General features: G+C 35.7%; 1 protein-coding gene across 1 annotated transcript in view; it reads right to left on the bottom strand.

The window, feature by feature from the left end:
• The window catches only part of RELN (reelin), a 232,619-nt gene that overhangs the window by 113,038 nt on the left and 91,881 nt on the right, over positions 1–27,700 (bottom strand). Inside the window, exons 4-10 of the mRNA XM_072399046.1 lie at positions 24,539–24,609; positions 20,992–21,024; positions 18,122–18,200; positions 13,348–13,444; positions 12,776–12,827; positions 8,618–8,714; positions 6,942–7,182 (exon numbers count right to left, since the gene is read on the bottom strand). Of these exons, the coding sequence (XP_072255147.1) occupies positions 6,942–7,182; positions 8,618–8,714; positions 12,776–12,827; positions 13,348–13,444; positions 18,122–18,200; positions 20,992–21,024; positions 24,539–24,609 (670 nt within the window). The remainder of the gene's footprint in view (positions 1–6,941; positions 7,183–8,617; positions 8,715–12,775; positions 12,828–13,347; positions 13,445–18,121; positions 18,201–20,991; positions 21,025–24,538; positions 24,610–27,700) is intronic.

Below are 27,700 nucleotides of genomic sequence, written 5' to 3'. Positions count from 1 at the left end.
CAGCAGTTTATCCTTGCGGGCTCAGAATCCTCCTTGCTTTTGTAGTGGCTCATAACTGTGACCCATTGTTGGCTATTCCTTCTCACTTATGATAATACAAATCCAATGTTCTTGTAACAAAAGGGTAATGCTTCATACCACTGCAGAGCCTGCTAATGTCATGCTGCATCTCTCTCTTTCAAATTTCAGACCCAAGTTGTGTACTAATGGTCTTCATTTTCAGCAGATTCCAATATAATTTGCCTGAGCAGTTCACAGATATGGGTGTCTATGTACCTAATCAGTGAGATAATGTTGGGTAGTAATTACCTACCACAAACTGTAGCCAAATTGTGAAAACAAATAAGATGTGTTATTATTATTTATTAATATTACCTCATAAAAAATAATTATATTATTAAAGTACCTCATGGTTGAGAATTAGCCTGCACACCTAATAGAAACACATTTCAAAGACACCCAGAAAATATTCAGTCTTTCATTAGATACTTTTGTGAATATTCCAAAGGAAATTATTTTTTTCTGACAGTTTACAGAAAATATTGCAATCAGAGAGAAATAAGTTGGGATGGGGGGGGGGGGCTATGGCTATAAGGAGTAGCGAAGACAGCAAATTACAGGAAAATAAAGTAAAAAGAATCCTCCCAGCAGGACACAGACACATAGAGAGCAAAAATGATGATTTATTCTTGTTCCACTCTATCCATTAGGCAAAAAAATATATACTTTAATTCTTGGGTTATGGCAAGTTTGCTTTTAATGCAGAAACAGTGTAGTGAACCTCAGTATGAAAAAGGAACTGATATCACTACCAGTATTATTAATAATAAACAGTATTTACAGTATATAGCAGCAACATATTATGCAGCACTGTATATTAAATAGGGGGTGAAAATGACAGACAAATACAAACAATGGACCTGATTTATTAAAGCTCTCCAAAAATGGAGAGGATACACTTTCATCATTCCAGCAAACCTGGAATGGATCTGGTCTAGGACTGAAAACTTTTAATAAGATATGATAATAAATAGCAAATTACTTGGAAGAAAACCATTCCAGGTTTGTTGGATAACCCATCTTCACTAATGAAAGTGTATCCTCTCCAGCTTTGGAGAACTTTCTTAAATCTGGGCCCATAATCCAGGAGGCGAGGATCCTCCTCAGTAAAGCTTACAATCTTTGAGGTCGGGTGAAGTAGCACACAATAGGAGAGGAGATATGGATTGGTGGAGTAGTGAGGGTTTAAAAGATAGAAGAAGACAGGTAGCCAAGTTTGAAAATATGGGTTTGAGTGATGTTTAAAATGTGCAGAAAGTAGGAGCAAGCAGAAAAGGACAAGGGAGACCATTCCAGAGATTCAGGACAGCTCTGGAAAAGTCTTGGAGCCATGTGTGTGATGAGGTTATGAGTAAAGAAGGCATTAGTAGGTCATTGGAGGAGAAAAAAAAGCAGCTAGAGGTTTGGTTTTCTACCAGGGCAGAAATGTAAGTGGGACAAGAACTGTGGAGGAATGTGAAGGCAAAACACAAAAGCTTGAAATTGAATCTAAGGTGAAATGGAAGACAATGAAGAGAACTACAAAGAGATGAAGCAGAAATGGAGTGGTGGGAAGGATGGATGAGTCTGGCTGCAGCGTTCATATTAGATTGTAGAGGAGATAGTTGAGTTAGTGGAATACCAGAGAGGAGGAGGTTACAGTAGTCCAGAGGAGAGAAGATAAGAGCATTAATAAGACGTTTGGTGATCTCTGGGGACAGGTAGAGGAAGATTTTAGAGATGTTGGGCAGGTGAAAGTGACAGGACCTTGAAATGTTCTGAATATGGGGGGTAAAGGAGAGAGTAAATCGAAGGTAACACCAAGACAGCATGATTGAGGGGAGGGTCAAATAACAGTGTTATTAGCAGTTAGGAATATGAGGGGGAAGGGGGGGGGCGGGAATGATAAGTTCTGTTTTATCCAGGGTGAGTTTTAGAAACCTGTCAGACATCCATGATGAGATGGCCGACAGACAGCATAAAACCGTATCCAGGACTGAGGGAGACAAGTCAGGGGTGGACAGATAGATTTGAGTGTCATCTGCATAAAAATGTAAACCAAACGATATGAGATTGATTTTGGACTCCCAAAGGTAAAGGACAAGGTAAGTATACATAGATTTAAGTTGAGGGAAATCTCCCCCTTTGCAATGTATAAATAGGACAACTGTCTCTATTAGAAGATTCATCCCCTATTTCTTTTTTGGTGACTTTTCCTCACCTGATGACATGGCTGGGCTCTATGGGAATATGGTCACCAGGACAAATAGGGTACTGCCCAATAAGGACACAGACAGGTATAAAAAAATAAAATGGGCAACTCCTCACCACCCCTTATTGCACACTTTGGTTAAACTCTAAGAACACTGCATAAATACTACTGCAGTTTAAATAAACCGAGGTTCAAAACATAAGCTTGGCAAAAAGGTTTTCATAAACAAAAGCAAGGCGCTAAACACAAGGACTAAGTGATAATCATGACCAAAGGTCTTTGAAACCTATATGCCCAGACCGAAATCAGCAGCATCAGTATATATCAGTTAAGTAGACTATACCACTATGACTCATTTATCAGTTTAACACCGGCATCTGAAAATAAGGAACAAAAACATTTTAGGCATTAGAAGTAAGAATGCTGTCATTAGCAAATAATAAGCTATCAAGGTGCAAGGACAATAAGTACAAGCTTTTGATCACACCAGGACTAGTGTTATTGCTTATCGGTCTATTTGGTCGTAAATGTTCCTATTACTTTTTTTGCTCTGCTTTCCACAGGATTTTTTGAATCCCTGGATTCTAAGGCACTGCTGCTTTACATGAGAGATGAGAGTTTATGATTCTCTTCATATTTTCTCCAATGGGCCAGTGATTCTTACAGACAGCTGTAGCCTCACAATTTATTTTTTGGCGACATCACTTTTATTGAAATGAGTATGTTGGGTATTGAGGAATAAGCAGCTTGCAAAGGGCCGGTAGCAGATGGAAAGAAATCTGTCCTCTTTGCCTTCACCTCTATATAGGCATAAAGTCATCAATTTTATCCATTAAGAAGGTGTCAGTCAGCCCATCTAAGTGCAAGAAAATTCCTGATAACCAGATTAGCTGATAAACAATGCAGATCCAAGGAACACTTTGGAGGCAATAGAAAATATAGTTTGCGGGCAAATTGAAAACGCAACAGCCAATTTCTGTAATGACTGTAATATTTTAAGTGATTATGTTTGCCACTTCTGATTTCTCCTTGGAGAGGACATTTTTTTAATTAAAGTCTAGGCAACAAGCACAGCTGAGATTAAGGGTTGAGGGATAAATAGGATAGAGATAAATGAAAAACAATTGTGGAATATAACATCATATTTGCATTGTGATTAATTATACAGTTATTGAAACAGTTTCATGAAGTTTATGAAACAGTCTCAGGTTTATATATTAAACAAGCATTTTTTGTAAGTAGTATAAATAATAAACAAAATCAATCTAAAAATAAAATAATTGTAGTGAACTGTACAATACATGGTGCATTTAGGGGCTTATTTTATAACTAAGATTAAATATATGCTCTAAAACAACCTGTGTTCAATCATATTTGAAAGCATATACCAGTTTTTGCAGCTGCTGTGGACAGGTAAAAAACACACAAAGATGGATTTTTTTTTTTACAATAAAAAGATAATTTTACTTTTAAACCAGGTACTGTTATCATGTCATGTTCCTCTTCTGACCTAAGGCAACCCACCCTTTCCCTTAGTAAAGGATAGAAGATGACCCCTCAACCCTTAGGCTTAGTACAGTTTCTGCAAGTACAGCAAATATCTATTAATTTTGCCAAGAAATGCATCCTCATCACATCCTTGCTCAATTAACTCATTTGTTAAATATTGTTTTTGTTTTGTTATTGTTTTTTGATTCTGCAATCTACCTAGGTCTATTTAAAGCAGACATTCAACTAAAATGGAAGGTCCCTCGCTTTACCCCCTACCTCACCAAATCACCTACTCTTAGTAGATAAAAAGCGTACGTAGGAGGAAAATATGTATATACACCTACCTTACCTTGGTCTTCTACCTGTGGCCTATCAAGTTCGGAGATTTACACAGACCAGATAAGCAGCAGAACTGTATATATTGTAAAAGGCATACAATAGTGTCCTCTTTTTACCTCCAGCTTGCTTATAGGACAATTACTGGGAAGCAAAAACTGACAAGCTAATCTCTGTGTTTACAGTGCTCTCTTCACCTACAAACATATTTTTATTGTCTGCACATTCGAACACAACATATGTGTTTGATTTTTAGCCTGCCCTTTCTATCCTAGTTTGAGCTCTGTTACACAGAGGACTGCAAAAGACTAATACTGATTCCATGGCAGGTACTTACATTATTTTAATTTTATCACACATTCATTGATTTATTATTGTATTAATTTATGCATTTTACATCTGCCTTAAGCTTAGATGTGAGAATGTAGATGACAAATAAAAATCCAGACAACCTATAACAGATAAAGAAAATGTAAACAGGTAAACATTATGCCATAACCTTTACCATCCCAGACTGCATCCTCTGTTAAACAAAATGAAATTCCAAGTCAAGCAAAATAACACCAATCTAACTGCGGTAATAATTACTAGTTATGAAAAGAATGAATCTGACAAACAGAGACAGGATGCAAAGAACCAAGTGTGATTTATTATGTCAACCTTCCAATATGTCAGAACAGGATTTAATTGGCTCATCTTCAAACCTGCATACTACAATAATCTAGCTGATTGTGACAAGTACACTGGGAGGCAGCCTCTAAATGAAACACTGTTCTCTTAGTCTCTGTCAGTCTGCATGTGGGATTGTAGACGTCTGAACAATTATAATGAGTGGGGGAAAAAAAAAGAGATGCTGTCAAGTGTGCCATTCATCTTTCATCTTTAGAACTTTTATTAACATCTTCAGAAGCTATGATCCAAATAAAAATGTGGGGTTTTCATATAGTAAATGGAATTTGCTGCTGTCTCTATCATACTATGAATACATGAAAAAGCAAGAAAATAATTAAGCCTGTTGATTAATCCACAAACAGTAGGAATTTCAGCAACCCATAATCCTGTAATTTTTATATCCTATATTCACCTTTTCTTTTTATTTATTTCTCTCCATTACAGATCAACTTGCAGCTCAAAACATTGTTGTAGAACTGGAATGGTAAACAGGTAGTTAAGACCAATACAGTGGATCAGATTTATTAAAGCTCTCCAAGGCTGGAGAAGATACCCTATCATGGGTGAAATTGGCTTATTCAGCAAGCAAAAAAAAAAATTTGCTATTATTTGGCAAATGTTTTCAATCCTAGACCAAATCAGTTTGGTTTGCCTGATTACTCTGGTTCACCCATTATGATCCACCTTCTCCAGTCTTGGAGAGCTTTAATAAATCAGCCCTGGAATATTTATTAAAACAATAATGGAGGCCCCAATTCCCAAAGGATCCAGTTCTGATTCTAATTCTTAAGTTTGTACTTTTCCTGTGACTAGACCAAGAAAACCATTGTCACTGTGCCTTCATTAGTAAGAACATTTTCCATACTATTAAAAGTTTTGGTTAAAAAAATTGTGTGCATGGAAGGTGATAATAAAAATGAAGGGAATGATGTTGGAACACTCATTTACATTTGCATCTGGGTCCAGAAGACCTTTGCTGCACCCTTGTTCTATGGTAAATACAACTACACTGGATAACATTATTGCATTCATAATATATGTTAAATATACTATTTTAAAACATACAGAGCATAGAAATCAAGGACAACTCAGTGTTTCCCATATGGCAGAGATAATATACCCAGACTAAATATACATTTAAAGAAACAGAGCATAACATTTGGTCATTATCACTGCCAAAAACAGATGGCTAGACATACTAGGTGATACAGTTAATAGAAATGACCTGAATTATATGCTGTGATGGCTAATCTCATACAATACGTTAATGGCTGAACTCTTTCAGCTTCATTTACTGATGCAGAGAGTGATGGGAATTAATTAAAAAACATACACTGCTATCAAAGAAGCTTAACAGAACAGAAAGACAAAGTGCTTTCTGAACTCTGAGCCAGTTTGCTCACCATTTTAAAGGTTATATTAGTAATAAAATTCAGTATTACTTTTGTCCCTCTGTGTCTCTCTGTTGGCCCTGTATTGCATAAATACTTGCACTTTTGTCATAGATAGACTGGAAAACAAGTAACACGTCCAGCAGTGTACCATAGGGAGTGCAATCTATTTAAATGTGCTGCTCCTTCTGTTTGTTTTCATTGTTAACATGAAGGGTAAAGCTCTTACACAATGTATTATAGACACGTGTGCAGGGTGCTGGACCTATAACAATAAGCAACTGTTCTTTGGAAACCTCAGGAAAACATAAATGAGTCAAACCAGTAGTAGGGACTTTATATTATCATTTTAGAAAGATGTAGGTGGTAACCTTTTTGATAAGAAGTCTATAGATTGTAATGCTCTGTATGGTCGCCGGCCTACTAGACACTTAGGAGAATGTAGAAATAAAATATTGTATATTATATTGTAAAATAACTTGTGTTGTAACCATTTATGAATAAGGGAAACCACTTGGATTGGTGGTGATAAGTTCTCAACATTACACAAGTCCAGATGAATGTGACTATTATTATTAGCTATTTTATAACCTGCAAAATGTAAAACTTTCATATGCACATCTAAAAAATTGTGTTTTTAATGCTACTGCTCACAAAAATTACATAAATTACATCTTTTTCAAACCCAAAAGTTTTTGTATCTCTGTTCAGATTTCCTTCTCCTAAATTTAGTAAAATAAGCTGCTTTATCACAATCTTGAGCCACTAAAATGAGTGTAAATAATAAAGGAAGAACAAACCTTGACTGTAGCTCCAGGAAAGAAAAGCCAGTTTCCAGTATCCATTGGGTCAAGGTTATCTTCTAATACAACCTGCTTATAAGCAGCATTGATGACCAATATGTTGTCAAGTGCCCAGCATGCTTCATACACATCTCCAGCCTGTGTGCTTTCCTGAGCCCATCGAAACCTCACATTTTCACCTTTGGCTTCGTGAGGAAGGTAGACAATATGGATGATTGTGCTAACATTTGAAGGTGCACTGGAAGAAAAGAATAAATATGATATTGCATATTATTTAAATGATTAAGTGTTAGAGATTGAAAAGGAGAAATGCCTAAAAATGACTGAACTGGTTAATACCTCTACCTCTCAAAAATTCTTCAAATTTAAAGTGCTTTATTCCAGAAAAATAGAGTTAAATATACAGATTAAATAGATATATTTGCCTTTCTGTCCATCTAGTTTGGCGATTAACACATCCTTCCACATATCACATCTGTTTGTGACAGTAAAAATGACCTGTTCCTTTCTCAGCAGCAGTTCAATAACACTTTCAGGTCTTCTTCCCACTGCATCCTGTAATTGGATGGTAAAAAGAGGACCTGCTCTTTCCTGGGATGAGTGTGCTCCTTGCAGAATAACTGACTGGCTATGTATGTTGTGTCTCCCTCCCCCAGTCTATGATCTGCTGTAAAGGGTCTGCAAGACTATTACAAAGTCAAATTGCTTACATGAAAAAAACGCTTTTAGAGATTTATTAATAAATACAAAATTGTGACTTTTATATCTCCTAGTTTTGAACTAAAGCTAAACTCCAAGATATTTTAAAACTAATTGTACTCTGAGGCTTCCCCTATACCACAAGTTACTGTAAATGCTCATTTTTTTCTAGGTAACTATTAAACATGCCTTATCAGATGCTCTCTCAAATGGGACAGGTATACAAGTTGCAGTGGGTTTACCAGTATGAGACATAAACCTTAAGGTTACTATTACCTTTTATGCCATAAACTGATGGAATTTGTCATGTTTTAGTCAAAATTAGAAAGACTTATCCACCAGATTTTTAGCACATTTGAACATATGAGCAACCATTATTCTGGACTTTTGTCATATCCATGAACATATAATTACTCTTTTTTGAAAATTACATGTATTTACAGTAGATGCCTTAGAATATTATATGGATTACAGTATAAAGAAATCTAAGGTGTAACTATATAGCCCCTTCATCAAATTATCTCAGAACACTTACAATTACTAGTACTTAATCCCAACATGAATGAGGAGCGCATTGCTAGAGTTCATTTGATATGGTAACCAGTGGTCATTTACATATAGATCTTTGCATTGGATGATGACTATTAATGTTCATGAGTCCTGACTAAATCACTCACTGGAGCAAGTTATACAGAAAAGAAATAGTGCAAATAGTAAATATTTAGTAAAACAACTGAAAACCTGTAAACTAATAGCTTACTTATGTGGAATCATTGAAGTATATTTTGAGTTATCGTTGGTTATAATATCACAAAAATATACAGAAATAGTTCTGACTGTTGAGTGCAGGGTATGAAGTAACTATTGTACAGCATAATTTAACACCAGTCATTAAAGCATTGTTTCTGAAATATTTATAGTTCATCGCTAAAATCAAGAAATCAGAGAAAAGTTATGGATATCCTTATACACACCTGATTCTCTCAAGGGGAATCCAGCTAGTAGCATTGCTCTTTGTATAAGACACCACAATTCCAGGATCTGAGTAGCTGAATCGACATAAGCCTGACCCTGTAAGTTATAACCATATTAACAAAATGTTATACAGTGACAAAAGCATTTATTATACCTTAACAGCTTCAAATGGCGTGTGACCCTTACATACCATACTCATTTCTCCATATGTTAAATTACTAAATCAATAATGAAATGACATTAGAGCAGTTGCAGAAAGTAAGCAGCAGAATTATCCATGCTTTAGATGCCAGAATTGATTTAAAAGTGATAAATCACAGCTGAGAAGCTTAATGTATTGTAGATTTCCCAGGGGAGCAATATGAATTATGTACATTCCTTAAAGACCTATATGCTACTGGCATATGACCCAAAATGTTGCAGATGTAATCAACAATAAGTCTGGGTCTCCAAATACTGGCTATCACTTGAACATGTGAATGAAAATATGTTTAAAATATAGACTTAGGAAGCGTTATGACACTTATAAAGGAATTAGATTGGAATACAAGTCACCATGTAACATAACAGCATAAGCACACTAAGGTCCATCAAACATTTTAATTTTGGACCCCAAATAAAATCAATGAAATACTTAAAGGACATTCTAACAAATTGTGTGTTGACGTTAATCACTGCATGACTTTAAAAAGTAGCACTATATTAACAATTTACCAATGTCTACTCATTTATAACGGTTTTTCATTGCCCTAACCTTACTGTCTCCCCATCCACATTTTTTCCCTACAAATTTATTTAAACCTTTTATTTCCTAATATGCACAAACTACCATATCCATGATTTTAGATCAGATTCCCTAACCTTGGTATAGTTTTGTGTTTTGCTCAACATGCTCAAATGTTTAAAACATCTTGGGTGGTTATTTCTGTAGTGTATATACAATATATTAAATTTGATTGCAACTTTAATCTATGTTATCAACGAATACTCAAGACATATTTGTTTCTATCGCGTTTTGCAGTGTCACATTGTTACACATTGTTTATGCCAAAAAACGAAAATTTATGAAAAAAAAGGTTTTTAATAAGTTCAGATATTGCTTACATGTGGTAAAGGGCAGATGGTTGCAAAATAATAATGCAAATGTAGAAAACTAGCTCAGTCTCAAGGATGAAATTTACATTATTTAGGCAGTAGCTGCAACAGTTCTATATATATATATATATATATATATACTGAACTATATATTGAATTTATACATTGTTGGATAATGGCGATCTTGCATCTGCTTTCACTGTCATGGTTCCACTGACCGAACATCTGCTACCCATCCTTGTGCTGCATACACCACTAGGGTTCCAAGTTTTAATCATATTCATTTATTTTACTTAGAGGAGTCACATTCAGAACCAATCATCCTCATCCTTAGTTTGTCAAATACATTCATACAGCATGGAAGATGAAACGAAACATGATTGTATACAGTAGAATGAATAGACACATAATGAGAGGAAGATTAAGACATCTCCCGCTACTTTAATCAGAAAAATTCTGCATCACTGCAAAATCGCCATTAGTTCTGTCAAGCAAGTGTGCCATTAGGTTTTCTTATCCTTTATATATATCACACACAGATTAGAGAGAAAACTAAAGTATTTACATTGGGCATTGAAAATATACATGAAATGACAGACAGATACAGTGACACAGGAGGAAGAGAGGACCCTGCCCCAAAGAGCCTAGCTTTTATTGTTAAAAGTTAATATTATTATTGTCACCAAATGGGCTTTCCCAATATTAAACGGTGATGCAACCTTGGCCTCTGCCTAGCACTTAGTTCAAAAGAGTTTATTTTCCAAATCTACAAATTGACCTTTATAATTAGGTAATTACCTGTACAGTTAACTAATGTACAAGTAAAAGAATGATGAGAGTTTCTTGTAGTATGTTCTAGAAACACATGAAGGCATACAATCTTGTGCTAAGCGTAGAAGAAATATCATCAGTAGCAAATTCCAAATGCAGGACTCCATAGTAGCTCATGGCTATAGATTTAGATATTACTGACAACATAGTATATTATCAAAACAAGCTACTAAGCTATAAGTTAGGATGTTTTAGCCCATTACCACCAGATGGACAAACGTTAATGGATGTTATCTGTTCTTGAATAAGTTGTGTACAAACTAGAAACACTTATAGAAGCAGGATCCGTGACAGCAGACAATAACGATGAGAGTGAAAGAAGTATTTATTGTTAGTTTTCAATTCCAATACAAATAAAACATTACAGTCTTGTGATCAAGTTGTTAGTTTTTTTAAAGTTATCTTTAGTAAATGGTTTATTCCTAATTTTAAACTACATAAAATTGTTTATACTACATGATACAGCTAGAGGACAAACTTTATACTGTATATGTATTGATGAATATATGTATGTATTATCTATCATACTAATAGAAATGCATGTTTAGAGCAGTGTTTCTTGGCCAGAACCCCTTTAAATAACTTTCTGGTTTTCAGGGAACCCTTTCTAGAATTGCTGTATCCACAGCTTACAGTACATTAGTGTGGTGATCAGTAGGAAGAACGCCTCTTACACTTACAGATAGCCAAAAAGATCATTGGTATTAGTTAAACCGACGTGTAAGTCACAAATTGCTCATTGTTTAACCACCTAAGCGTTACACTGAGGTCTAGATTTCTGTACCAAAAGTGATCCACTGTTTTTCATGAATTTTTTTTTTAAATTGTAGACCTGTAACTTACAGAAATATGTCCGAACAGGGGTTCTAGTAGATAATATGAATATAAAAAATGTTTGAAACACACAATCATGTAAAAAAAAAATTACTTTTAATAAAATTAAAGGAAAAACACAAAAATCAGCAATGTAAACAAATCATAAATACTGAAAATACTGAAAAAGCAATAACTCTGTATATTGTAAAGTACTATATTATTCTAAAACCTCCCTAGTGTGGCAATTTTTAAAACTTTGATTGTGTATTTATTGGAGTTTGTTTTGAATTATTTTGTATTTGATTGGATACGGGAGTTTGTATCCAATCCAATACAAAATAAGAATTTGAATTTCCAAGTTATTTACTTTTATTTTATTTTTTTTTATTTTTTTGTATTGGATTGGATGCTGGAGTTTGTATCCAATCCAATACAAAATGAGTGTTTGAATTTACCAGGTATATACTTTGTAATTATTTGAATTATTTTGTATTGGATTGGATACGCAAGTTTGTATCCAATCAAATACAAAATATAAATTTGAATTTCCAAGTTATTTACTTTTATTTTTTTTTATTTTTTTGTATTGGATTGGATACGCAAGTTTGTATTCAATCCAATACAAAATGACAGTTTGAATTTACCAGGTATATACTTTGTAATTATTTGAATTATTTTGTATTGGATTGAATACAGGAGTTTGTATTGAATCCAATACAAAATGTTTGAATGAGTTTCAGTTTGAATTTCCCGCACACGCGCCGACGTCATCACGCACGCAGGGAGAAGCCGTCCGGTTTTTTTTTCTCCGCCGGACGGCTTCTCCCTGCAGAGATCATCCGGCGCTGGAACGAGCAGGACGTCGGACGATCAGCGGGACCAGGTAAGATGCCGGCCGGCTTCTTACCGGTCCCGCTGGCACCCGACGAAGGCACCCGACGCTGGAGAGATCGGCGGACGATGACCGATGGAGGACGACGCTGGATGAGCACAGGGGGACCAGGTAAGTGAAAAATCTCGGGCTTAACCATCCTTGCAATTTTTTTTTGCCCAAGCGAAGGTCGGGCTTAACTGCAAGGAGGTTAAGGAACCCCTGGAGCAACCATATGGTTCCACAGAACATTGGTTGAGAAACACTGGTTTAGAGATAAAGAGATTTTATTAAATAGTTGTATTTAGTCTCTAGCATTTTGTTTGAAAATATGAAATGTACTGAATTTGTAGTCTAATTTTGTCTAGGACAACTGAAAAATCACCTCCTTTTTAGGGCTTGCTTTCTCTTTCTATGTATATTTAGCACCTGATAAATTAAATCATATGTCAGTGTTTTTGTCATTACCTACACCCCCAACGTATTGCCCCAATAGAAATCCTGTTACCAGGCCCCATTGGGAGCTGAAGTAAAAGACACTTACCGATAGAAAACTGTAGAACCGAAGCTGTAGTGGTGTTAAGGCTGGTTGTTACCTAAAAGAAAATAAAAGTGGATTATTGCGTGCTTGCTATGAAAATGACAATGTGAAAGTAAATTACTGGAGACAATACAAAAAATGTCTGGAATATCAGAGAGCAACTTGCATAAAATGTTTGCTATCCATAACACAGTGTCAATAAAATAGTATCAAACCAATAAAAAAATATGGACATAATAGAGAGATGTAAATGTAAAAAATTAGACCAAATTCGCCTTGGAATGTTTCTATTTTGCACATGACCCTACAAGAATAGTAATTGCTTAGTGACAGCATTTACTATTATCAAAATTCAAAGGGGAAATATGTGGTTTGTTCCTGATTGGCCCTACAGGGAAATAAGGGTCAGTATTGTCTTATAGGCCGTATCTCAGCAGCACCTTCTAGTAATGGCTGGCACGGTGTGGCTCCCTCAGCAGCCCACAGAATGTCAGAGAGTTGCATATCATGACTGCAGCTATATGGGCAAACAATCTGCAGTAAAAGTCCATTTACATTATATTTAGAAGACTCACCAGCTCTCTTGGTCCATAAGGGTCACAAAATGTAACAGCTGCTCCATGCATTATAACACCACATAGCTCTCCAACTTCACAGCTTCTGCATGGAATCCTACATTACAAAAACATGACAGATAATACAGAGGTGAAAGTTTTAGCATACACACACAAAGTGAATTAATATTCAAAGCCATTTATACCCAAATACTTTTTTATGAACTCATTTGCTGTTTGTTTTTCTGATTTTAAATGTGATCTTCGTAGGAAGATCTATTAACAATAACTGGAGAAGGGCCACATATATAAAAAATGGTATTATAGGTGAAATTTGGTGAGCGGCATTCTTTTGAGTACTCTGGCAGTGAGATGTCCTGTTTTATTACTCTAATGGTATCACACTTCTTAGAATACAATAAGAATCCTGGACGGAAAGTGAAACATGTGATAATCACCCAAGCCCCCAGAAAAATGAGAAACCATTGGATTGTTTGACTCCTCAGCATCTACCAATAACTAAAAGAAGCTTTGTATGAACATGTATTATTTAAATTAGGCAGGGTAGTTCTGATCACTATGCAGGTACAACTATGACAAATCTAATACTATTAAATCTTGTTTTAAAATTAAATACAATATTACAGGGCAATGTATATAAAATAGTTTGTTTAATTGTTACTTTTTTCAACAGGTGGCAATTAATGCAGCAGTCACCAAGGTGGCCAACAATGGACTCAAATGTTTACAAATACGTGGAAATCTCTCCAAAATAAACAAAATAAGAGGAAATCTCTCCAAAGTAAACAAAATTTTAATTTAAAAGAATGGTTTCCAGAACAGGTGTCCCAGTTGGAGGATTTTTCCTTACCTGTTGCACCTACTTTATTCACAGTGAAAATGTTTATCTTTACATAAACTTTAATTCTCAGTACTGATGTCCCTATGGATGTTAGCTCCCCCAGCTCCCTCTTACCAACAGTGACTACACAGCATTTCAGAATTTCCCTGAACTTAAGTAAAACTGTTTTTAACTAGATACTTAACTTGAAATGTGACCACACCAATGAATTTCCATAGGAAAAACAGTATTACCATATTACTCGATGTTTCTGAGTAAGTCCTTGATGAAGGGTCAGGTCTCACTTTCATTTCTAGACTGCTATAATAAGCTGGTAGGTGACTGAATCCTCTCTCATAAATCTTAAAGTGAGCTGTCACCCTAATTGTGTTAAAGCTAAGACTCTTGTAATTTGTTTCACCTATGCCCTGAATCTCCCTGCAGGCTATGTTGCATTTGGTTGGTGAATTTGTTGCTTTATTTTCACCTGCTGGTCTTGTCAAAAACACATCTTCTATCCTAGGAGGATCTAGATATTTATGGATAAACAATGTCACCATATGACTGAAAGTGTGTTAAAGTGGAACTATAGATCTGCATATACAAACTGCAAATATTTGCAAGTAGCAATGTCCTTTCTGCAATAAAACATACAAACTTACCTATATGCGATCTTTCTTTCTGACACTTACAAGAGGATCAGAAGATAATGGTGTCCATGACGGAGCAAAGACAGGTAAGTGTAAATAAAAACTTGAAATCAAGTACAAAGGCATGTCCATCTGTAATAAAGGACCTGTCTGTTTTTTTTAAATTCTTTATTTTAAAGGATTAGTTTTGCTTTAAGACTACACCTTTAAGACTGCTGATTTATCAGTTTCAGTATTTCATTCCATTGTGAGTATATAGTACCAGAAAATAAAATCCTTCCATTCTGCTTTCACTCAATGTTTGATTCTAAACACCATTGCATCTATTACCACCCATCATGTTTATCTGTTTTATGTATGAAAAAGTCACAGAATCCCTGATGGCTGTTGAATATGTTTCATTCAACAGTTAATAGAAGGGAAGCATCTGCTACATCTCACATCTCTTTCATAGTTTCATATTTGATTTCCTCTTCCAAGTGTTACTAGTACAGCATGGAAAACAAAGTATGTAAAATAATTAACAGGAATATTTTGAAAAAAACAATCCTGTACCTGAAAACAGACCTCTAAATTCAAACTAGGCAAATTCTGGTCACCATTATTTGATATGGTGGCTACTGAAAGCATATCTAGATATAAAGTACAGCTAAAATGTATCAGGTTCTAATCTGGTCACAATTAAATCTGACAAAACAGAAAAAAGATACTGTTAACTAAGTATTTCCCTGCTTAGCTCTGGCCGATGCACCTCCCAGTCAGGGTCAGGAGAAGGACCCAGCTGGGGGGGGGGTAAGGTGGACAGCCAGAGCTGCAGACCATGTCTCCTGTACGCCTTGCAGACTCAGGGTGGTGGGCAGGTTGTGTCTCTGGACACAAGATTGGGCCGGTTCTGGCATCATGACATCACATTGCGGGGAAGTTTCTTCCCTTTTGAGTGACACATGGCTCTCCGCGCATGCCCGATCTGGAGTCTGTGAGATTAGTGGGCCAGGAGCTGCAAAAGATTGGAGACCACTGTCTTAGGGCATTACTGGCTGAAAGTATGTTCTAGGTTAGTATAGTGAAGCCACAGGCTGAACATACCAGCAAAAAAGACTAACATACTGTAATAAGTATAAGCAACCACAGTGTTCATATTTAAATTTTCTGATTTTTTAAAATAAATTTAAACTAAGGTATTTTGGTATGTTCTAATATACCGTGCTCTAATACTAAATTTTACACAATTGCATCCCACTAATTGATTAAATATTTGTTGTTACGTAAAATGGAAAGCGTGAAATATATCTTTTTATTGGTTTTTACAAAGGATATTTTGGTATTACAAAGTATAATATTTTAAGTGTCTTCTCCATACTTGTTTTGTTCTAATAATTTATTCTAATTGAAAAAGACCAGTAACCAATGTTGTGGCTAAATTCCAATCACTTCAGAGTATATGGAATGCTGGTTAAAGGAAAACAATTTTCTAATGTTTATTAAAACCAAAAATGTTTGTGCTGTTTCAAATACTATCTTTCCTCCATAAAAAGCTAGCAAGTAGTTTGTTGTGTATGTGCCACATGTAGCTGAACATTGAACAAAATGACAAAAGTTGCCAAGGGTCTCTAGGTGTGGCATATCAAACAGCAAAAACAGATTTTTCAAAGTTTTATTTATTTTTCTTAGTGGGGGACATTTAGTGCATTATCACATTTACATTTTTTATTTGGTCCAATGGCTCTTGCATTCTATGATATTACATTTTTAGAAGGAACAACTAAAGACAACAAGAATTAAAAACTTTAGGTTTAAGAATCACAGACTTGTATTCATGAGCTTCTGCCACAGTTCCCACTTTCTAGCATCCCTGTGGTTACACAGCAAAATCCCTGCAGCAAACACATTGACACACAGTGAGCTCAAAGCAAAAAAAGCACCCACATAGGGCTGGCAGACTGTAGGGCACTCAATATTGTAAATATGTATACATATTGTTGTGCAAACTACAAGGTATATAATATATATGGATTGACAGTTATTAGAAATAGGAAATGAAAATGAAGGTAAAAAACTTTAGGGGAAAGAGGTGTGGCATTTAAAAGTCACTAAAAAAACTTCTTCACTGTGTTCTCTTTGAAATATTATTCAACTAGCAGTTTTTAGGGCTCTATATAAAAAAAGACAGTGAATCTGACATTCCCTTATACATTCTCCTGTTGGAATCAATTACATTGAAATACATAGACCTTTTCACCTGTTATCCCATGGATTGCTCGCAAAAAGGAGAGGACCTTATCCTTAATATTACCTCTACATTTCATGAAGAAAATTAGAACTAACTAGAGTAAAAATATCATTTCAGTTGGTGGTCCCCTCAGAACGTTCAGCATTTACTTTAATTTCACCATTAGTGTGAAACTTGCTATCTCAAAATATATTCAGCACAATGATCAGAAAAACACATGCAGGGGTAAATAGAGAAATATAATGTAGTATAAGTGCCTAAATTCCTCACAAATTTACTCAGGAATCCTGAGTGTAAGATTAGCACTATCAACTGTGCTTTGCGTATCGTCCAAAATCAAATTGTTTCTATTGTGACATACAGTAAATTAAAATTAAGGAATACACTGTGTTTTTAAACCAGTTTTTTATTAAAAATATGTCCCACTAATTCTTTCTTAAATTGTCTAGTAATTATACTAATATATTTAGTTTAATAAGGCATTTTTACAAGTATACTACATATATGAAATGGCATGAAATAAAGGTATGCTTACTGGTTTTCAATACCCCAATCCATCTCCATACTCTTCATCTATAGCAAGCCCCTGCTCAGGCTAAATACTTTTTTTGTAATAGGGAGGTCCTGTCCAATTTAGGAATACATCTGTGGTGCTGGATAGTAGATTAAGTGTATTTGGTTATGAGGAATGAACAAAATATAATTATTATATATATATATAAATATATATATATATATATATATATATATTTTTTTTTTTATTTTACTGTAGCACCACTTTATTGCTGTATCAGTAACACAGTACTGAATTACTAACTGTTGTGGTAGTATTTCTAGCACTATAGATCACATTATTACAATAAATGCCATTTTCACCCAAATCTCAGCCATTCCAGGTTTAAAGATGAAATCATTCAAAAAGTATTAAAAGGCAACCAAACTATTTCTATCCACTTAATAATTTTAATCATATCTGAAATTTAAATTATATCCTCTTATTTTATTCACAATTCCAGGTTTGACATTTCTGTGTAATACCATTTTTTTTTAAATACCATTTAGTTAAGCACATACCAAATGTTCGGATTTAATTCCTGCTGTTTATAAGAGTCAAAATCATCTCGTAAAATAATGCTTTCACTGTGGATTTCAGCTGAAAAACAAAGGTAATGCAGAATATTACAATTAAAAACAATGTGCAGTAATTCAGATCAGGTAAAATGTGTTTTCCTGGTAATTGTTGGCATGTAGTAAAAAATGTTTAATATGCTTTCACCACTTGTGTTAAATTAGTAGTGACCACCGTTCCTTCATTTATTATGACAGTTTTGTTGTCTAAACAACTTAACAAAATATTCTTCTAGTGATATTTAAAGAAAAGAAGTTCACAAGCTGATTAGATATATAAAAATATATTTTAGAAAAGGAAGGGGGCAGACTGGACATGGTGAGATGAGCACATGTGTCATTAGAGCTTCTTCCGCTTCCTTGGACATGCTAACCACTGAACCAGTGAACACCTGCTTGACAGCTATGTCTAGAAGGAAGTAGGAAAACCTAACTTGGGTGAGTGGTTGAGTCGTGAAAAGGAATTTCAGTGGCAAGTGCTCCCCAGCCAACATTACTGGATGCAGGCTGGGATGACATTGCAAAAAGGCTTCAAGGCACACTACATCTCCTTCTCTGTCCTCACGAGGGTAGGAATTATGGGATGTGAAATGGTAGCTGTCTCCTGTTAGTGGAACCTGCTGGGGGATAAAGAGATACTCAGCAGAATCTTCTGGATCCCATCACCAGGCTGCGTGGAACTGTGGGTTACTTGTGTGAGTCACTGAATAATGGGCCCTAATACAGGAATGACCTAGTAAAGTAGATATAACCTGATCACTCAGCTGGAGGCCACCCACCAGAATGCTATATGTGTTGTGAAACAGGACATAGTAATCTATATAAGTATATAAATGCTCCATATAGAGAACTTGCTTCACAATTATTCACTTTGAAGAATCAATAAATCGAAATATAACTAGTTATTAAAGTTTTAAAGTAAAGACAACAGAGACTGTTGATTAATGGAACATCTGAGGGACTCACAGGATCAAGAAGGATTTTTTTCCCCATTGGAGCAATTTGAACCATACTTTATGAGGGTTTTTTGCCTTCCTCTGGATCAACTATGTCTTTAGGGTTTTCCAGGATGTTTATTTCCCCAGTTTTTATCCTGAATAAATATGTAACTATGTAACAAAGCCAAAGTCACAGAGAAAGCTGAAGGATTGGAGGTAGCATTGTCTGGTGTGACAGTGTGTCCCTGTTGGAGAAGGACAGATACTCTCACTACTAACAGCTGGTGTCTTTTCATCCCTCAAGGAATGATTTTGAAAATAGGTCATGCAGGAATAACGTGGTTGTGGGGCATCCCTGAGGAGTATGGCACATGCTCTGTATGATATTGTGCTATGAATCTTTAACCAGCGTCTAGGAAATGCCCTTGTCTCTAGGCTTAAATTAGAGTTTAAAGCAGTATGGGCCAATTTATTCAAAATCTGACAGGCCTCTAGATGTTCTTTGTATAGGTAACTACTATAATAGTAGTGAGACCATTATGAGGGCAGCATAGAAAAAGGTCTCAGTTGACCTTGAAAGAGTCTAAAGTAATTCTTCCACCGGGTAAATCTCATAAAACTTTGGAGGTGCCACCTGAAGCCACTACCTGGACAAAATAAAAGAGGACAGAGCCACTTGGGGATCCACTTTTCATTTGATTTTATGGAATCAAGGACCACATGATTGTTATGCTTTTTTACTTTATTCATAGGAATGGCTGCCCCACCAATCTGTACCTTTTATCAAGTTCTCTTCCCCAAAGATAGCAGTGGTTGAGGGCCCCTAGGGCATGCACCAACATCCTTGAGATCCAGTCCATCTGCTGGCAGGCACCTGAATACCACCTGAGGCTGTCGCATCCCCAGCACTCCCTCTGGTGGTGGGTATGTAATCTGCGGCTCACATGACCTACACTTATCACCTGACATTCCCTACTTAAGGAAGTGAGCGGGCAACAGGAAGTTGCCTGGACAAGGAGTTCCCGATGCATGTCTCCACCCACTGGGTTGGTGACACAGTGGGTCCACCGCTTTGCCCTGTGGAGCCATGACAATAAGCATGTGGCTTAACCTCCATGTTCTATGGTGGTGGACAATTTAAAGGGTTGAATAAGCTAAGTCAGTTGAATAAGCTGTGGTCTACAAAATCTGTGTTTTTTTTCTATTTTATCTGGGAATGGGTGGTGGCAGGAGGGGGGGGGGGCTGATGTGGATCCATAACCCCTCTCCTTTAGCTTTTGGGCTTCTCTGTCTCTTCCGGGCCTAAGTATTCCTCTGGGTTGTGCACTCATTTATATGTAGCAACTGTCTCTCTCCTACTATGCTTGGTTATGGCGTGTGGGAAAGATGGGAGATTTTCAATTATTTAGTATCCCATCAGAACCTATGGTTATCTCTTGCTTTTTGTTTTGTTTCTTCTGTTGTGGCACACTTCTGTTTTCTATGTCACACCTTCTCTTTCTCTAAATAAAGAATGTTTTATTTATATACAGTATATGTATATGTAAATATATATATATATATATATATATATATATATATTTATATACACACATCAAAAAGGAAGAAAATGCAATGTTTATTCCAATAAACCATATGAGGTGGTTTGCTGCTTTGGCATGGTATCAACATTTTGCATCACTGTAAATATGACTGCTGTTTACTGTGTCATAAATGAATATTGTGCCAAAGCAAAACATGGAGAAGTGATTGAAAATGTCAGTCACTTTTACTAGTTGCTGGAGGGTAGCAAACATAAAAAAATTTTGATATTTATGCAGATGCTGTAAGAAGTGTATGAAGCCTTTTTTGTAAGGTAAAATTGGAATTATGACTCACCCAAATTTGGACGCAAAGGCGCTTCTGTTGGAGCTTGGAGGAAAAAAAGTTAAATTAATATTTTTGCAATGTACCACCGGGATATTCAAAGTTAATCATAACAACCTACAACTAGCATTGAATAGATAATGTAAACTATTGCTATGGGTCTTTGCTTAGGAGGAAAAGTCCAGGTATTCTGTTGCATTGAACATAGCCTCTCTCGTGGAGTTGCTAATGGGTCAGGCCATCTAGGATTTTTTTCATAGTTCCTGGAATTTGCAATAACCTAACAGTGTTTTAAAAGTTGTATTGGTAAAATATCTGTTCTTTTTTTAACAGGTCCTGTCCTAGGGGGTTCCTGCTCTCTCTATTGGATTGCTTTATTTGGTATACCTCCTAACTGGAGAAGAATTAAGTTAGAATAACTGCAGTTATTCTTGCTCAGAAAATGCTCATCAATGGAAAATAACTTTTGCATGCTTTGTCCACATCAAAGAGATTCCTTTGTCGATAAGCAGTTCTCAATCCATGGGTTCATGTTAGCTCATAGGCGTAAGGGGTTTTCCTGAGAATGCAGGTGATCTTGTCATTCACCATTATCCAGTTCAGTTTTGTTGATATCCCAGCATGAAAGATATTTGGAGATTTCCAGGCTTTTGCCAGAAAGGTTCTGGACGCTAATAGCATTTAATTACACAACTTCTTAGGGTATTTCAGTAAAGGCATTTCAATTTTGCTTAGGAGGGCGCATTCCAAACTGGGGGACAAAGAAGTTAGTAGTACCTTGGAAATCAGCTGGAAGATTTTTTTCCAGTATTCCTGCGCATGACCACCAGATGTGCTCCAAAGTAACTACTAACTTCTCTGTCCCCCAGTTTGCCCAACCCTCAGCATCCCCTATTACATTAGCTAGAAGAGCCCAGGAAGCACTAAGCAAACTTGGTAGGGTACTAGGTACCATTGTAACATGACTTAATAGTTAATATCTATTAGACTTGTATTCAGAGATATTTTGGATATGTTTCGTGCCACTTTGGCTCCTCCAGCTCCCAAGAAGTTTGCATATCTGTTTTCCAAGATATCATGTAAGGAAGCCTGGAGGTCGGGGCCAACAGGGCCAAATATAGAATCGATATCTGGCCCATGGCGTCAGCTAAGGTCTTGCATGAGTTTACGAAGGGAGTCTTGGTGTCACGGATCCCCGCAGGTCCAGGTCATCTGAGCCTCCTTCTTGCTCACCCTCCTTGCAATCCCCTACTGCCAGCACCATCTCTGCCTCTGGATCCAACTTTTCGCATACTTCCTGTTCCAAGTCAGGTGATTCTCTGTCAGCTGCTCCCTTGCCTCAGAGAACCAGAGTATTATGCAGACGCACTCTCTCTGCTGGCAAACATCTGAATAACACCTGAGATTATCTCAGCAACAGCACTCCCTCTGCTGGTGGGATTGATGTCTGCGGCTCACGTGATCCACGCCCATCACCTGACATTCCCTTCTTAAGGAAGTGACCTGGCAACAGGAAGTTGCCTGAACAACATGATTTGTATTTAGCCCTGAACTTTAATTTATATATTATCCCCAGACATTATTAAATCTGAATTTTAGCTCATGGGGACTGATTTAATAAAGCTCTCTAAGACTGGAGAGGATACACTTTTATCAAAAAAGCTGGGTGATCCATCAAACCTTGAATGGATCTGGTTTAGGGTTGAAAACATTTGCTAACAAACAGCTAATGACTTTTAAGATATCCATTCTAGGTTTGCCAGGATAACCCAGCTTTACTATGGAAAGTGTACCTTCTCCAGCCTTGGAGAGCTTTAATAAATCAGCCCTATTGCATCTAAAAAAGGACACATTTATGCAACAAAGTTGTCCCTTATTTGGCAATCTACCAAAAAATAGCCAGTGCAGTAACAAATACTTCTTTTTGTTGCATTGTCAGTATGTTTTATTTAAAGCTGAAATGTAAAGTGAAATGTGTGACTTTAACCAGTGGAGTGTCACACAGATAAGACTGTTTTATGGCAGCTTTTAAAAGCAACATTAATACTGAGATAAAAAAAAAACTAATAGGTTAAAATGAGGTTTAGGGATGTCTATATTTTTTTCTATATCGGTCAAAGCAGTGATTAAACAGCTCTTGAAAAACAGTTCTGATGTTGTAAAGAACATTTTCAGCAGTTTTTCATGCCGGCACAAATGATATGAGGTACTAAAGAATTTCTTTATGTAACTATTTTTCTGTGAAATGAAAAGTTGTCATGTGTATCCACAGTTCCATGCCAAAAGACTGCTCATTGCGTGCACAGTTACCCTGTCATTCAAGGGCATTGTCATACAAACATACATAATACTGCTTTTATGTAGATCAGCTTATTTTTTTCCATTACTAGTTCTACTATTGAATGTTTTGGAGATACACACCACACTCACAAATTCCAGTTTTGAATGCTACAAGAGCATCAAATTAACAACAAATTTTGTTCAGATTCTAATGAAACTGGAAAAAGGAGTTGCCAGTAGGGAACATTTAGGTTTCACATTTTGATATTTTTATTTTAAAAGCAAAATCAAATTTGTCACCATTAACAACACCTTTTATTTTGCAATGTTGGGCTTAGTTTATTACATTATTACTAAATTTGCCACACAGGAAATTGTTCAGCTTAAGCCATATTTTTTAAAATGTTTTCAGCCTCTTCTGACTTTTATGAGTCTTAGTGCTATGCTGACCACATGTAAAGAGACATCAGCATACTAGACTCAAACAATATCACAGAATGTCATCAGCATGCAAGTCTAGAACACAATATTATTAATGGCTGCCAAAAGGCCATTAGTAGTGTCTAATGCCTAGCAGAAATAATATTGGGAGCCCTCGATATTCTAGAAGAAAGATTATTGGCAGACATTGTTAAGAACACTTGCTTTCAAGGATGCAGTCAATGTTGCGGTCCTGGGTCTGAAAGAAACCAAACTGGCTTTATTTGAAAAAAAAGCCCTTTCTTTAGACTACAAAAATTGTAAGCTTTACTACAGATAAGGACGGAATTACAGATAATGATGGAAAGAGCTGCTGACTAGGTTTTCATGAATGCAGAGATGAAGGGTGGTGCAGGAGCTTAAAATAAAAGTTATTATTAAATTGTATATAATCTCTAATTTATATGACATGTTAATACTTAATATGGTCACTGATAATGTCTTGTTTTCCTATTACAAATTAATTGCAAGTAATTGCATTATGAACAAGGACAATCCCAAAACCCTCGCATGGAAAGGCAGCTGATTGATATTCTACTTTGATATGTATTTCAGGCCTTTTTCTCCTTGACATGTTTGTGTCTTCCATTAGCCTTAAAGCTGAAGTCCCTTGGTCCCTCATTAGTAAAGATAAAAGGTAACAGATCCAATGATTGCGAGAGGACAAGTGCCCTAAGCATATATATAAAGTTACGGTCTTTGATCAATAAAATAATCCCCTACAATGAATAACAGAGATATGAAAAACATTGCAAGAAGACAACATATCTATTAAATATTAATGTTCATCATCCCTTACCTCCTTGCTCACACAGCTGTTGCGCAAGGGCATCCTTGAATATAACCTGGCCTCTATGTGTAGCGGTAGCCCTGTAGAACAAAAGTTAAATACAGTTCATGATTTGGTGAAATATTTTTATACATATTTAAAGTATATATCATTTTCTTTGCATTCGGTAAATGCATAAGGTAATGACCATACACAACCTGCTTTTTAGATTTTTTTTACCACCAATTATGTTTTATTTAACTACCAAAAACCTTTTAACAGTTATGCAAAGAGTGTGGAAATAACATATCACCACATAGGGTTTTATTGACATTCAGGGTTTTGTTGAATTGTGTTTTACTAAAAGAGGTTATTATAATGTCATTGGAAGATACTACTGGTGTTGGACAATATTAAACTCTTTAAAAGAATATTGACATTTTAGTCACATGCAGGCTTAGTTAAGGCACATGTTGCCACTTGACCTCTGCATGGCACCCTGAGGTGCTCATTGCCTTTTACGATTCTTCAAGTGTCCCTGGTGTATGTTGTGCTGCTGTGCTTACCAAAGTGCCCTTGATATTAATATAGTAGAATGTTTTGCCATTGTATGACTATATTCCTAATCTAAAAAATCCTTAAATAATTAATTTAAAAGTAATATCACTTGTTTGGGTTCATTTCTAATAAACACCATAGCCAATACCGTACTCAATATGCATGATAAACCAGTTTAACTAGAGATCAAAACAGCAATATCCAAAATATCAACTGTACTTGTATCATTTGTACATCTGATTCCTCATACTACATTAAGAATTATGCCAAGATAGCTTTTTAGCTATATACATTTACTATTATTAAACATGGCTTATAATGTATATCTATAGGAAATAATGTAAACAGACACATAGGCAGAAAAAAAGTTTGTCTATCATCAGACTAGATAGCTGGGCTTGATTTATTAACGTTCTACAAGACTGGAGAGTATACACTTTCATCGGTGAACCTGGGTGATCCAAAAACCTGGAATAGATTTGGTCAAGGATTAAAAACATTTACTAACAAATAGCAAACGACTTAAAGAAATACAGGTTTGCTGGATAACCCAGGTTCACTGAAGTAAGTGTATCCTCTCCAGTCTTGGAGAGTTCTAATAAATCAGGCTCATTGTACCTAGATGTCTGCAGAAAACATCTGGTCTTTTGTAGAAACAAAAATATCAGCGAATAAGGTAGGATTATTGTCAATATTTTATGTTATGTTAACAATATAACAATATAATGATATAACAAAATAACAATAAAAATAAAAAGAATGTATGGGTAAGGTTAAAAAAACTTGGAAAAGCATCCTGAATGTCAATTTATAAAGGATCATGCTGTCATGGTATATAGATAACAGTATCCCAGATAAAATCATAAAGAGTAAATATGCAGAACTAATTCATGGAGTTCTATTTATAAAGCTAGCAGTGAATCTGACATTCAAATTTTCTTTCGTAGAAAATCTAGAAAAGAAAGTCCAACTGCAGTGATTGATTGCTCATAAGAGAATGTTTGGTAAATGTCAGATTCCCTGCTTTACAAATAGACCCCATAGTATAGTAAGATTGTTTAGGACACCAATTGCAGCTAGATCATGTCCATAAGCTGCAACATGATGATTCTACTGACTAAGCCAAGGTTCAGGAAATAACATCCATTTTACATTTATAGAAATATTTCAAAATCAATGGGTATATAGCAATCAAATATACACGTTTATCTTTTAAAATTAACTAAATTAAGTAAGTAAGATGCACCAAATTTTGCCTTTTTCACTTGTGCTACTGTAGTAATTAAATAACTATGCCAATGTTCTTGACATCATAACCAAAATAGAAACTAAATATGTAAGTTTATTTTACTTTTGATGTATGTCTTGTTTTGTATGTCAGAAAGCTAAAAACATAAAAGGTGGTTAACAAAAATGTAACTGGCCTAATATATCCACAATTGATGGAATGCCAAACGCATGTCTGTTAAAGAACATGGGCTTAAAAAGGCATTTTTTAATAGCTACTCTAACCAGTGTGCCTTTTATACTGTACAGACTTCTAATATTCTTTACCCTCCTGTATTACCCTTTGGAAACACCAGCCTCGAGGATTTTGATTTTCCCGGCCCACAGCTGTCAACTTCATTTCATACCAGCTGTAGACTATATTCCTCTGAGGCACTAAACCTTGTATATCCCCCTTGTACAACAATCCCTGAAGATCTATATTTCAGCCCAAATTCATAGCTCTGAGCCACATTGCACACTGACTCTAATGTCATACACTTTCACTGAATTTCTAACAGCCTGTATGCTTCTGTTTCTCCCACTTTCAAAATGCTTCAGCAAATATTAAAGCAACATTTGAAAAGACATCATCATAACATGCATTTCTTTCTTTTGTTTCTGACAACAATTAACCTCTATTAAAGACTATCTGTACATTCTCTAAATAAACACAAATTAATTTAAATTTAAGGAAACAGTTATACCGTGTTAAATGAAAGACATTTTCAGAAGCATCTGTGTGAGAAAACTGACTTATAATATAGATGACCTGGGTGTTTAATCAGTAACTAGAAATCAATGTTAATTATTTTTCATCTTGGTTTTTAATTATTTTTTTTTTTTTAATTTAGATATTGTTGAACCTTGCAAATAATGGAAAATTGAATAAATTGAAATTGTGCCTATTTAATTAAATGAATCATTTGCAATTTCCAAAAATTGTTTTTTATGTTTGTTTTTTATACCCCTGAACGCATTGGCAAGGGGCATCAGTCTACTAGACAATAAGGGGATGCATTATGCAGGCTGTTTGGGTGGAATAATCTTCTGCCTGATGGTATCCAACCCTGGGTGCTGACCATATTAGGAAGACAGACAGCAACATGTTGTCTATAAGGATGCAATCTTTCTTTTGATTTGATAAAAAGAGTATTCATTTCACTGAACACCCATGTCAGGGGCATTCTTGCTGCTGAACCCCAACACAATAATGCACTTTTCCATCGTTCACCATGGTAAGGGGATACTTCTCAGTTGACTACCAGAGGCACTAAAAGGATAGCAAAAAGACACTACACCAGCCACCATATGTAAATGGGCATTTCCCACTGATCACCAATTTAGGAGTACATTGTTTCCTGGCAA

This window comes from Pyxicephalus adspersus, chromosome 2 (genome assembly GCF_032062135.1).
Source record: "Pyxicephalus adspersus chromosome 2, UCB_Pads_2.0, whole genome shotgun sequence".
Lineage (NCBI taxonomy): Eukaryota > Metazoa > Chordata > Amphibia > Anura > Pyxicephalidae > Pyxicephalus > Pyxicephalus adspersus.
This window is presented reverse-complemented; position numbering and strand designations above follow the sequence as displayed.